At 42.1% G+C, this 13,426-nt stretch overlaps 1 protein-coding gene across 5 annotated transcripts; it reads right to left on the bottom strand.

Moving 5' to 3' along the window:
- Positions 1–642: 642 nt before the first annotated feature.
- On the bottom strand, positions 643–12,758 carry LOC133929245 (uncharacterized). 5 transcript variants are annotated; one of them, XM_062375930.1, is made up of 10 exons: positions 12,635–12,758; positions 12,327–12,542; positions 12,026–12,086; positions 11,749–11,785; positions 10,973–11,050; positions 10,783–10,855; positions 10,356–10,395; positions 9,992–10,037; positions 3,219–3,330; positions 643–1,254 (listed from the first exon to the last, which is right to left on the bottom strand). In XM_062375930.1, exons 1-10 carry the CDS (start codon positions 12,683–12,685, stop codon positions 916–918), a joined length of 1,053 nt encoding a protein of 350 aa, XP_062231914.1. In that variant the 5' UTR covers positions 12,686–12,758; the 3' UTR covers positions 643–915. The 5 variants fall into 5 exon arrangements, 3 of the variants coding, with proteins under 3 accessions (XP_062231914.1, XP_062231911.1, XP_062231912.1); XR_009911580.1 differs by lacking the exons at positions 643–1,254; positions 3,219–3,330 and adding exons at positions 7,814–8,157; positions 9,823–9,873 and having other exon boundaries at positions 9,971–10,037; positions 12,635–12,710; XR_009911579.1 differs by lacking the exons at positions 643–1,254; positions 3,219–3,330 and adding exons at positions 7,814–8,157; positions 9,823–9,892 and having other exon boundaries at positions 9,971–10,037; positions 12,635–12,709.
- Positions 12,759–13,426: the final 668 nt, after the last annotated feature.

Raw genomic sequence — 13,426 nt, forward strand, 5'->3', positions numbered from 1 at the left:
TTTAATGGAAATATCACTCTCTAATCTCTGTTGTCCCATCCAAATGATGGAATAGATGCTTTGGAGTGATAAAGTGCAACCACTGAAAAGCATGTCACTTTGACAAAGGCAAGGACTAATGTGATAATTCGAGGGAGGTTCATTGTTCGTGAAGGGTATGGCCGTACGAAGTGACAATCAAGACCGTCGGATTCTTTCATCCATGGACTAGGACTTCGTTTCTCTTTTGCTACCAGAAGGCTCCTCCTGATTGGTTGGATGACATGTTTCCAGGAAACTAGCCAATCAGAAGGCTGTAGCTTGGGACCGCAAGAAAAATCTTGGTGCACAAAATAGAAAGAAAAAAAGATCAACAATCCAAGTAAATTCCACACAAAAAATCGGTTTAAGATTCTCAAGCTGTGCCTTGCGTTAGATCGGAAAGGAACAATCCAAATCCAACGTCATCATTGTTTGGCTTTAAAATTGTCCGTCTCAAGCACATGAATTTTACAGGAGCAGATCTGTTTCATTTAAATTCCTACCAAAAGATCCACTTCCATACTGGCCTTAGTTTCAGATAGTAACAAATAAACTACCTGGGTAGTTTGCACTTTCACAAGAAGCTGAAACTTTAAGATCGACAGAAGAAATATGCAAACAAGTTGAAAATATTGAAATCTCCCTTTCTTGTGGTGATATAGCATGCCCACCAACAAACAACAGCCACCCTCATCTTTGCAGATCACAAGAGAACAAAAGTGCAACTAAACGTGAAAAAAATGCATGATATGTACGTTACATCGCCAGAAGAAAGAAGTTCAGTCTCTAGAATCTCTCAAACTTAGCAAAATTTGCTAGCAGATCTTTGGCGTGCGCCTTCTCTTTTAATTAAACAGAAGAAACAGAGAAGGCTCACGATGTATAATTGGCATATCAAATGCCAAATATCAAATCCATCACATTGGTTACAGTTGACTTCGCTGGTGCAGCAACGCTGCCTGTTGCGCGACGGCCTGCATCTCGATTAACATTTGCGTTTGCCTTTGGGTCATAAGGGCGGGGCAAGGCTCCTAGCTGGTGCGATGCACCTGTGCTCTTCAATGCAAGTGACTTTGAAGGCAATGAAACAATGAGGCCTCCTTGATTGCTTCCAATGAACCTCTCATCCAGCTGCTGCCGGTGCACCGGATTAATACGCTTCACTCCAACTATGAGACCGCTGCTGAGTTGGATACCATTTTTTTGAAGGGCCTTCTGAGCATCATAGGAGTGCTTCAAGACCAATTATACAATGAAGAAAGCCATCAGTTTTAAGACAAAAGATTAAACGGACGAATTGTCACATAACAATGTAGAGACTTTAATTATGATGCATGTACACCGTAGAGACACAATGATTTGTCAAAGAAACAGTTAGGCAATAACTTGTCCAAAATTTCAAAGAGATCAGAAAAACAAATTATTCTAAAACTGTAGGAACATTGAACTAAGAAGTCCATCTAAAAAAGGTAGATGTCATAGTGACCGTACGCGTTCTTAATCTGATAGAGAAAATGGAGCTTGATGAGAGGCCGGCGGCGGCGCTAGGTTTTGTGCGAAATGAGAGGGGGCGAGTAAAATTGTTAGCATTAAAGTAAAACCCCTCAAAAACGGAGCTCGAATGTATCAATTGCTCCTAGAATAAAATAGAAGAGATGGCAAACATGGAAAAACTAATCATAACATGAAAAACTATTCATATGCTAAGTGTTTTAATTGGTACTTACAACAAGCCATTCTTTGCTCTTGCTCCACAAGTGGCATTGCAATTCTAGTATAAATGAGTCCGTCCATCCAGATGATCGCAAGCATTAAATGAAATCATACTCAGATATCATAAGGTCACAAAGGTCCAATGCTAAGCCGTTCCCGACCTCTTTTTTTGACATTTTGGATTTTGATAAAAATATAATCCCTGTATATAAGGTCTCTTCTCCTCATATGTACTATTTCCTTGTTTGTACCATGGTCTCAAGGCACCGGAGACTGCGGTGAGGAAGTGGACATATCCACCTTAGGCGAGGGTGGAGATTGAATTTTCAACCTGTCCAGCAGCCTCTTGAATTCGTCGGCTATGTAACTGGATGGCCAAGATCTTCTCTGTTGGGAGAACGCATCATGTTTTTCCAAGGTAGCGATAATTTCTTTGTGAATGTCTTATGGCACCATCTCTAGCGACTTGAAATTAGAGTTCTCATGCGAGGAATGTGCAGCAATGTGAGCACTTTAAACTCCAAGACCAATGCACTCGATGTTAAAGGCAGTCAAGCGCACCGATGATGACAAAAAGGTATACGACAAGCTCGAGATAAGTACAGATCATCAACTGTGAAACCATTCATTCTACTAATGTCAACATCCTCAACATGACTGCAACATATATGTGCCCCTTTTCAGTTTACGAGCAAGGAGAGCATCTGCTATGCTATCACCTCAACATCAGTGTACTGACCTTGGAGTCCAAAGAGCCCCCATTTTTGCACATTCTTCGCATGAGAGCTTTGCTTTCCGAGTCGCTAGAGAACGTGCCAGAAGACATCCACAAAGAAATTGTCAGTATCCTGGAAAAACATGATGCGTTGATGGTATCCCAGATTGAGAAGATCTTGGTCATCCAGTTACAGATAGCCGACGAGCTTAAGGGGCTGCTGAACAGGGTGAAAATTCAATCTCCACCCTCGTCTGAGGTGGATATGTTTACTTCCTCACTGCAGTCTCTGGTGCCCCAAGACCATGATAAAAGGTCTTATATACAGAGATTATATTTTATCAAAATCCAAAATGTCAAAAAAAAGAAGTCGAGAACGGCTTAGCATTGGACATTTGTGACTTTACGATATCTGAGTATGATTTCATACAATGCTTGCGACCATTTGAATGGATAGACTCATTTATACTAGAATTACAATGCCACTTGTGAAGTAAGAGCAAAGAATGGTATGATAAAATTCTCCTTTCTCAAGGGATTGTTGTAAGTACCAACTAAAGCACTTGGCACATGAATAGTTTTTCATGTTATGATTAGGTTTTTGAATATTTTTTCATATTATGATTAGTTTTTTGAATAGTTTTTCATGTTATGAGTAGTTTTTCCGCGTACACCATCTCTTCTATTTTATTTTCGGAAACATAGGTGCAGGGAAATCACAAGGTATAACAGAAATTGGGAGCACACTGCTAGTTGAATGTATAGCTACCTGATATAATATGTGGATCCAATTACCATCTCTTGGACCAGAGTGATGTCTCAATATTACTCCGCATTTCTCGAATTCTCGAAGAACAAGGTTGGTGTCTCCATTGGAGAATCTGTATTAAAAAAAGAACAAACAAAAAAGAACCAATTTAGCATACAAGGGCTGAAGGGCCCTACAATTTGGGGTTAGTGAATAAGTGTCCAGGAAAAGCTAATTGATAACTGATGCCTGCTTTCTCACGCAAAATCTAGGAACTTGTTGACAGTGTACAGGAAAAGCTAATCGATAACTTCTGCCTGTCTTCTAAGTACTAATGGGCAATGCGCAGGCAAATATGCAGCTCATTTGGGGCGTCAACTCCGGCGGGGTACATGTCAACGAACACTCACAGCACCAAACCATTTTTAGAACCGAATCTACCATCTACATACGCGTCTACCAATACATTTCCAATACAATACAAAGCTGAGCATAAGCATAATCTACTAACCCGAATACAGTGACCCACTCCTCCCGTTCAACCTCCCCTCCGTTCGCCACCGGCTCCGTCCTAGCCGGTGCTTGCGCGGGAGTCACGGGCGACTGAGCCTCCACCGCCGGAGGAGGAGTGCCAGGGCTCGAAGGCGGCGGCAAAGCGAGCACCTCCTTCCTGGCCGGGTCCACAACCCCATCCATGGGGGATCCCGGAGCAGACAACGTCGCCTTGCTGCGGGACCGGTCCCATGATGGCGAACGGCTGGCGGTGGCGCGGGGGGAGGGGGAGGGGGAGGACGCGACGTGGAGAATGTCGGAGGCGGTGTGGTCAGGGAAGAAGTCGGCCGCGGCGACGCGGTCGTCGAGGGTGAAGATGGGCGGGGGCGGCGGCGTGGCGGAGGGGGCGGCGGCGGGGGACCCGCCCGAGGCGAAGCGGGAGACGCCGCGGTGGGACGGGATCGGGGAGGCAAGGTCGCGGAAGAAGGGGGACTGCCGCGCGCTACGGCTGCCGCCGCCGCGGCGCGAGACGGCGGGGGAGCGGGAGGAGGAGGAGGAGGCCATGGGGCGCGGCGCGGCGCAGCGGGGGGTTAAGGCCTAAGGGTTTGTGCTTCGGAGTTGGTGCCTTTTTCCCCCCCTTCCCTTCCTGCAGCGGGGAGGCGGCGAGCTGGGTGGCTGGTTGTTCGTTGCGAAGGAGCGCGGAGGCCTCCGCCTGGCTCCTTGCCTTTATTGGGCCGCTCTGTGGCTTGCGAGGCTGGCGATTGGCACAGCCCGAATTCACGTTGACGAGTAGTAACGGGCTGTTGGATTCTGGACCTCGTGAAGCCTAGCCAAAATTTGACCACGTCTTAAAATTTTGACTTCCGTTTAGATTAGATCAAGACGTCTTGAAAAGTTTAACCGTTAAATTTTTTCTATAGTAAAGCTAGGTAAAATTTTGAAGTACAAAATAACCGTTCTGATTTTTGGCCCGCAAATTTTTTGACTTTACATCAAACTAAACACTATTATACATGACTCTAATTTTAATATGACCAAATTTTAGTTTGGTTTTCTGGGACGAGAACCAAACAACCCCTTAGATGAGCAAGCTACAATTTTTTGCACAAATTTTGCAGCAACCGGATTCATATTATTGCTTGCATAGTGTCTTCAGAATAATTTCCAAGCTCTAGACTAACTACAATCTATGACACTTGAATCGAATTTTCGCAATGTGGTGTGTGATCCACGTTAAAGTTTTTTTTTTCTTTTACATTTCAACATGTGTTTTTGTTGGATCCGAACTACATCAGGAAAAGGTATGGAAACTGCTGAACACTTTGTGGATTGTCGCTGAAGGGTTAATTATGTTCTTACCCCTATATTAGACTGTAACTATAATTTTACCTCTATTTTTAGACTTTATGAATTTGCTCTTCTTTTCTCAAAACGAATGAGTCATTTGCCTCTGGTTTCAACTCCCTTAGAGGTTACCGATTAAAGGAATTAAAAGAAGAAGAAAATTGTTGGAAAATGGCTAAATAACTGAAGTGTCCTCCCTCACTCCCTTCTCTGTCACGTGACAATCCCTGCCTTCCCTCTCTTATTGCAAATAGTTTGTAATGAAGAGTAGAATAAAAAACTTATATTGATTTATAGTATATTTACATATTTATATATGATGAAGGTGTACCATTAGAGATACATGTCTCTCTCTACAATGAAATGATATAAATTCTCTTAACCAAAGGATATGTCCTTTTAATAAAAACACCTTGTTGCTAATTGATCACTAACTGTAATCAAATTCTAACACTCTCACTTGATCAATTATTCATAATGTAAACTTATGGTTGAAAATTTCTCTAAAATCTTGTAGAAAAAATATGAAGAGAAAATAATATGTTGGTATTTCATTAAAACTCCTTTAAACCCCAATGTAAAAATGTAAGGAGAAAATAGTATAACATATATTGGTTATTATCTCATTATAAGCTCATATGAAAAACCTAGATAGGAAGATTTCATTTGTGAGCTTAGAGAACAATAATTATGATCTATAGATTATATTTATACCTCTAAAAAAATCTCTTAAGAAAATAGAAGGAATAATAGTGATATGTTGTTAAAACTTATTTAAAATCTAATAGAAAAATAAGGAGAAAAGTGTACAATATATATTGATTATCGTCTCTTTGTAAACTCATATGAGAAAATTCTTTAAAAAGAAAAAACCTATAAACGAGTTTAGAGAAAAATAGATATGTCTTTGATACCTCCTTTAAAAACACCGGTGGTGAAAATAAGAGATGTAACATATGATCTTGTGTAGATATTACCTCATTAAAAATCTTACATGAAAAATCATATAGGAAAACTCATAAAGTAAAATAGTGTAATATAATATAAACTTGTTATTGTTTATGGATCAACTCCCACTAAACCTTGCAAATCTTGTAGTCATCGCATACTAATTTCATGAATATATTTTTGGAATGCGAAAGTTGGTAAGAACTTGTGAATAAATCAGTGAGGTTATCACATGATTTAGTTTGCAAGATTTTTATCTGCTTATTATGAGGATAGAACAATTTAGGAGCAATATATTTGATTATATTGCTCTTTTGATAACCTATTTGTATTTGAGCGATGCATGTAAAATTATCTTCATAAATAATTATTGGTGATTCATAGAAATCAATATCACATGATTGATGTATATTGTTTATCATTATATTAAGTTGTACATATGTATATAATATTTCAGAATGATAGATGGAAGTAATCACTGTAATCTGATTTGATGACTCTTATAAGAAGGCTATATTATTATAAAATCAGTTTATGATATGATGTTGAGGGATCATTTATATAATTAAAATCTAAATATCTTTTCTGATAGAAAAATCTAGATATTTAGTGCTATAAAGATATAGCCTAGGACGGGCGGGCGAGCTCGACCTGGCCTGGGTAGTGCGGGCGCGAGCAGGGAGGGGCGGAGGCACATCTAAGGTGAGCAAGGTGGCATGGCCTGGGGCCGTCATCGCGAACTCCTCCATCCTCGCGGCGTTTCTCCGCGCGGGCCACCCCAGTGCGCACTCCTCTCCCTTAAGTCCATGGTCACCGGCACAGACGGCGTCTCCCCAAGCGCCCACGCGCTCTCCGCTGCTGCCAAGGCCTGCGCCGTACTCCACGACCACCGTGCAGGCACCTGCATCCACGGGAGCGTCGTCGTCCGCGGGTATGGCGACGACAGCGTCGTGCTGAGCGCGCCCGTGGACATGTACACCGCGAGGCTGCACCCGGTGACGCGCGGAAGGCATTCGAGGAAATGCGCGCCCCGGACGGGATGAGAGGCTGTAGAGACGTCGTTGTCGAATCTGCACTCGTGGACCTGTACGCGAGCCAACGGTTTGTTCAATGAGATGATCAGGGAAAGGGTCAGGCCAGACTACATCAGTTTCATTGGTGTTTTTTTTACGTGTAGTCATACTGGGATGGTTGGACAAGGAACTACTTCAGCTCGATGAGCGGAGTATGGCATTGCCCCTGGCATTGAACATTGCAATTGCATGGTTGACCTCCTCAGTTGAACACTACTCCGCTAATGTTGGTGACTCTGAGATATGACATATTGCCCTATGATTATGAACTGTCATTGCAATATTCATGTCATCAATTGATAGAAATCACGATCAGTCAAAATTCGGTTAAATTTAAAATATATGCAAATTCAATAAGTTTTGCTGTCAAAATTCTTTCAAAATCTGTCAAAATACTTGATATCAAAACAGAGGCAAAATCACAAGTAATAAGAAAAGCAGGGGCAATGGTACAAGTACATATAGGTTGTTTCACTGCTAAATTCACATCGTTAAGTGCTCTTAACAGAATAGGAGCAAGTGCAAGTTTCAGTTTGAAAAAACAGAAGCAAAATTACAAAGTTGGAAAAAAGGGTAAAATCACAACTGCACTTCGAAAAAGGGGCAACCATGCAATTGCTCCATCGCAAAATGAAAACTTGAGTGGTATTACATGTGCTGTCTAGGGCATCTTGCACAGTTGAGGAAAGAAACAGCGCCCTCATAACGACGGCTCGCAGGAACTGGGAAGGCAGCCACAACATCTATTAGAATTTAAAGTAGAGAGACGCCATGAATATTTGACAGCGAGGGCTACCAAGCCCGATACTTGAGAATTACACATGTTTGAAGTTTCCGCTTGACACACGGTACAAGTAATCCATTACTTTGAGAGGGGCGAATGGAGATGGCCTACTCCAAAACTACAAATACTTGTTCAGTGTCACAGTATGAGTTAAGAGGAAGCATATATTATTACAGAAAAATGACATTTCAAAATGGCCAGTCTGAAACTAAATTATCACGAATTTCAGGTTAACCTACAACATCCAGAAGATTCTGGCCTCCAACTGCGAGCATACATAACATGAGATATCTCCGTGATCTCAAACCAGGGATTGGTTCTGGAGAGAGAAAATATAAAGCCCACTTTTAGCAGTAATATTATGCACAAAATGTGATTGCCAAACATATGTCGGTAGTGAAGTTGATATGCCCTAAACGTAATCATAGAGAGATTATGTCACACATCTATTTTCATATATTTTTTAATAATATGATATTCTAAGAATGACTATTATTTACATTGATTAACGAATATGTGACTTCTTCGTAGAGCTCTTTATTTATATCATGATGTTATTCTGATTTGATCACTAGTCACATATCATTGGGATAATTCATAAGATCAGTCCGTGTATTGATTGATCATCACGTTTCACGAATCATACGTACAGAGATACCGAATCAATAATATATGCATTTATGTTAGAGAATATGATATTGGATATATTCACTTTGAGATACTACTAATATTGTTATTTATGATGTATCATCAGTTGTTATCTCAGATGATATACCTATAGGATCTTTAGATTTAAGATCGTCATTGATTCTCAAAATGTGTAGTGACATATTTTAGGGTTGTAAAACGTTATTCCGTAACAGGGTAATCATAAATGTAGTCTTTGGGTTTGTCATAAAACATGTCGTGAGATATGAGCGATCAAGATGGAATTTGCCACTCCTTAATAATAGTAGAGATATCTCTAAGCCCCTCGAGATAGTTAGATTGAGAAAGTGCATAACCATGTTAATATGATTAAAGAGTTAATCATGATAAATCCATTACTTGTTTGAGTGAATGGTCAGGCTATTACAATGGTGACACGTATCTCGCCTTGAGCTTGACTGGTATCGTGAGGCAAAGGGATTGATGCAGGTGTATATCAAGGTTCAACCGATATGATATTTGTATATACTCGGGAGTCAACATGTCCTGCTATGGGCCGCTATTGACTTCTGTTTGAAAAGAGTTTCCAAGTCGTAGCCGTTTATACATGAACCTAACGAGTCACACACTTAATGGGTTGGAACAAAACATGCGAATTGGATTCGTATATGGGTTTGATTGGATTTTGATCCATGAGGTGTTAGTCCTAAAGGACTTCTAATATGAGAGCCCATTAACGAGCTCTATATAAGAAGAGGCGTGAAGTAAGACGTGCAGGAAAGAGCCACTCCAAAACCCTAGCTACAACCCTACACACGATCTCCTAAAACCCTAGCCTCACGTGCGGTGCTGACACATCAGCGCTCGGCGATTCCATCTAGTACGTGTGCATACTATAGAGGCGCTGCTGTTATTGCGGCGCTGATCTCCTCAACGTGTAGATCTTAACGTTGTTGCTCGGCTGGTCGATATACTTGCTCGACACTGGTCGCGGAGCATGACGCGATCACTCGAAGCTGGTCGAGGACGCGACAGATCTGCTCGGTGGCTGGTCGAGGAAGTGGTCAAAGAGCACAACCACCTGCTCGGAACTGGTCGAGAAGCACGACCACTTGCTCAGAGTTGGTCGATGAGCGTGACCACCTGCGTGGGGCTGGTCACGGACATGAACGAGAAGCTGTTTGAGGAGTTAGACCTGCACGACGTTGAATTGGTCTACTCTAACACTTCTTTCGTTGCACTGCGAGCCAAATGGTAACGATCTATGATCTCCTATTTACGTAGCTTCCTGGATGAATACGGTAGAAAAAATTTGTTTTAGGCTAGCGTTACTAACCCGTTCCCTAACAGGTAGCTGCATGAAATGCAATTCGCATCAACCCATTCCCTAGTGGTTATAATGAGCCCTGTGAGTTCCATGAGTTACAAAGCAGATATGTTAGCAAGACTGCAAAACAATCCATCAGAACAAACAGAGGACTGACCATCTCTGGGATGCAGATCACAGCAAACGCAGTTTCCCAGTAACTGAATCGATGTCTGCTTTCCTCCCTGCACCACAAGATTGTGCTCTATTATTCTCTACCAAAGTGCCAAAATGATTCCAAAATCATTATTTGGCTTCATGGAGGCTAGTTAGCTATCAGATCCCCAAATGGGATGCAACTTAAGGACCATCCTGTTTTAGCAGAATAGCACAGGGTAATTTCAGGCAAATTTCCAAGTCATGAAAAATTCTCATTGCATTGGCAAACAAATGAAGAAATATAAGGGATCCCAAAATTCCGACATACAGTTCAAACAAGCAAATTCAAAGATATCTGCAGAGATAAAAACATTAAGTTCTGAACTTCTGATTGAGAATCTAACCTGGCCCTATTGCAAGAACTGTTTTAGAACCAGCCAACACCTACAAGGAAAATCAGTGATGGTCAGGGTAAATGGGATCGCAATCATTTGGTAATACTGCTGCCATCCATTTGTTATGCATGGAAGTTAGTTGTCACACCACAAAACCATCACATGGCACATTAGCACAAAAATAAGCATCCGGAAAGAAAAGCCCTGCTCAAAACTAATCATTGAAGCATACCATTTTAGTAAGAAATCTACCCAAATCACGATCAATCAAGTAATTTTCTGATTATAATCACTTGGATAAGTTATTTTCAGATTAAGATCACTTGAATAAGTTAAATCATCAGAAGGATGTTGTTTTCTTGATGTTTGTGAAGACTGCCAAGAGGGCTACTTTTACAGATCAAAGAAGGTAGAACCGTATAAGCATCAAACAAACCTGTGTGCGACCTGCATCAGCAACAACAAATGTTGGGATACCACGATGTTCTGCGGTTTCCTTTATCCTGTTCCTGATAATACACCACAGGGGAAAAAAAGACATGATTAAAGTAAAATAGAAACTTATACATCGCCACCATGTAAATATGTTCAAGGGAAATGTAGATAGTATGAGAGCAATGACTTACATTTCCTGTTGATTTTTGCATATCAAAACAATCTTAGCTTGTCCAAATTGCTCCCACTGTCTGAGAAGACCCCGATTGCTGCAAAGAGATACATTAGATGATGGAAAAAATCTCCAACTTTCACAAAACACTAAAGAACATAAGGTAGACAAATAGCTCCTTGGCACAGGCTTCACAAGAAAAAAATAAGAGGAAAAAATAGAAGTCCTGAGATTAAAAGCCTGCCTGTTTTGACTTACTGGACATTTCCCTTTCCCATCCACTTGTTTTCAATTTCAGTATCTACATCTACCGCATCACTAGTTGTTTGAAAAGTTACATGTTCCTATGGAGCGTTTAGTTGACAACATAGCAAACAGCAAAAGTAAAATACTTCTGAAATCTTATGCTCTAGAGACTCCACAGATGGTGATGGAATAGTTAAGGCCTTATGGATTAATACAATAGCTCAACTGTTCAGAGCTTAAAACTCAGCGACTACTCAGACAAGATAGATTGGTTTGTGAGCCTTCCATCCAATAAAGAAAGGTGCCAACACTCATGCAGAAATGGACTCAGCAAATTATTTTCATAAGTAGAACAACATTTATTCAATGAAAAACTTTTCAATATCAATCCATATATGTACCAGACCAGAAACTGTACCAATGCCAATCCAACCCTATAGATGTGTAACAGTACACGGAAGATTTATGTTTGTGAAGAGAAAAGCCTACATCAGGACGTCCTTCAACTAGAACTACCTAATGAAGTAAGATTGCAAACCGTGTTAGCACCTTGACAACAATTCTGCGTACAAGCCAGTTGCTGCATCTGCAAGTGATTAGCAATGAAAAAGATGTAAATTGGCTTAAACAGTTTAGTACATAAAAAAAGGACAAGTATTCTCTATGGTCTCAGAACTGGAGCTGCTCTGCCAAAAATTTGGTTGTTGCAGAATAGGCAATGGCACAGTTTACATATATTTTAGCGAAGTACAATAGCCTATGGAAAATTCAAACAGCAAGAGGTGCGTCTAAGAAACAGCATGCTTCCACTTGGAGATGAACTTACGGGCACACTGAGACGCTATTTTTCCAGCCCCCATCTTGAGGTCCTGGCGTACCACTAAAACCTGCAAATCGCACTGCCATAACTGAGAACAAGCTCAACTCTATAGTTGTTGAATTACAACAAAACAGCATTACTTCGAACCATGTAAAAAGCCATAAAGCGCATGGCGAATAATAAGATTTCCGGTTCAGGAGTCAAATCAATCAGATGAAGGCTGTACATAGCGCGTGCCGAACTAGCTGCAACAACTAAGGATTCTCAGAATATCCACTCACGCAGAGCACTTCGCATTTCACCTTACCATCTTAAGCTCTTCGCCGCCGGAGGCGGACGAACTCCCCGACGCCCGCTTGGAGCTGGAGCCCCGCGCGGGTGCCGCGGCCGGAGGCAGCGCGGGGCTGGATTTGGGTCTCCACGACGAGGAGAGGTCCAGGAGGAGGCCGAGGAGGAATCCTATGGCGAGGCCCGGGAGGAAGTTCGCCGGGCGGAGGCTCGCCGCGAGCCACGGCTCCTCGCCCTGCGAAAGGGAGCAGAGAGAGAGAGAGTTACGGTCCAGTAACAGTAGGAAGAAGGTGTGGTGGTGGCCAGGGGCAGGTGGGTGGCGCGTACCTTCCTCGTGCTGGGGTTTTGCGGCGGGTTTCGCCGCGGCGGCGGAGCCATGGATGATGGAGCCCTCGGATAGGGGGAGGAGGAAGACGGTGTGCTACATGGGCTGGATGGTTGCCAGTTTTTCTTTTTGGGCTCGAACGGGCATCGTTGGGCTGACACTACTACTCTGTTGTGCTGTGCACTTGGGCCGTACGGGCGGGGCATCAGCAATGCAGGCCAAAATTAACAACATTTGGAAGCCATTTCGAGGAGATAGAATATCATTCCTCTCGAAAAACCAGGAGAGGATACAACGATTATACAAACGCAGGTTGAATCGTCTCATTCTATTTTATATTATAAGAAAACGAGCAAATTATCAAGCAATACTTCATGTTTGGTTACCATTTTATTGTGACTTTCAACTTGCCCGTGCCAACTATGGCGCACATGCACCAGGTAAAAAGGGACACTATATTTATCATGTGACTGAAAACGTCGTTATCTTCAGCGTCTCTACTCCTTTTTTTTTCTTCCTCCGTGCTTCTTTCCCTTAACTCAGTGAACATTGAGAATTCCTTTGCCTAGTTTTTTTCTTTTCACCGGCTTTCAGAGGATTCCCCCACTTAAGAATAAAGGGGCATAGACTAAGAAAGGGCTACGTTCACTTTCAAACGTGCAATGAGTTTCTCCTTCTGCAGCTCGTTCCCCACCCTACCCCTCCTCCTGTCGTTCTTCGGCAAGGCCCTAATGATGGATCCATGCTCATAGTCTGTCGTCGTGCAAACCACTCCGTTTTCATCGCCCCTACCG

The sequence above is a fragment of the Phragmites australis genome, chromosome 9 (assembly GCF_958298935.1).
Source record: "Phragmites australis chromosome 9, lpPhrAust1.1, whole genome shotgun sequence".
Taxonomy (NCBI): domain Eukaryota; kingdom Viridiplantae; phylum Streptophyta; class Magnoliopsida; order Poales; family Poaceae; genus Phragmites; species Phragmites australis.

Bases quoted from the DNA above. Each gene is read 5' to 3' on its own strand.
- LOC133929245 (XM_062375930.1), bottom strand. From the start codon at position 12,685: ATGGCTCCGCCGCCGCGGCGAAACCCGCCGCAAAACCCCAGCACGAGG. The intron at 11,051-11,748 runs GTGCTAACACGG...ATCTCTTTGCAG, and splicing joins TACGCAGAATTGTTGTCAAG to CAATCGGGGTCTTCTCAGAC. The intron at 10,396-10,782 runs GTTTGTTTGATG...TTTTCCTTGTAG, and splicing joins CTGATGCAGGTCGCACACAG to GTGTTGGCTGGTTCTAAAAC.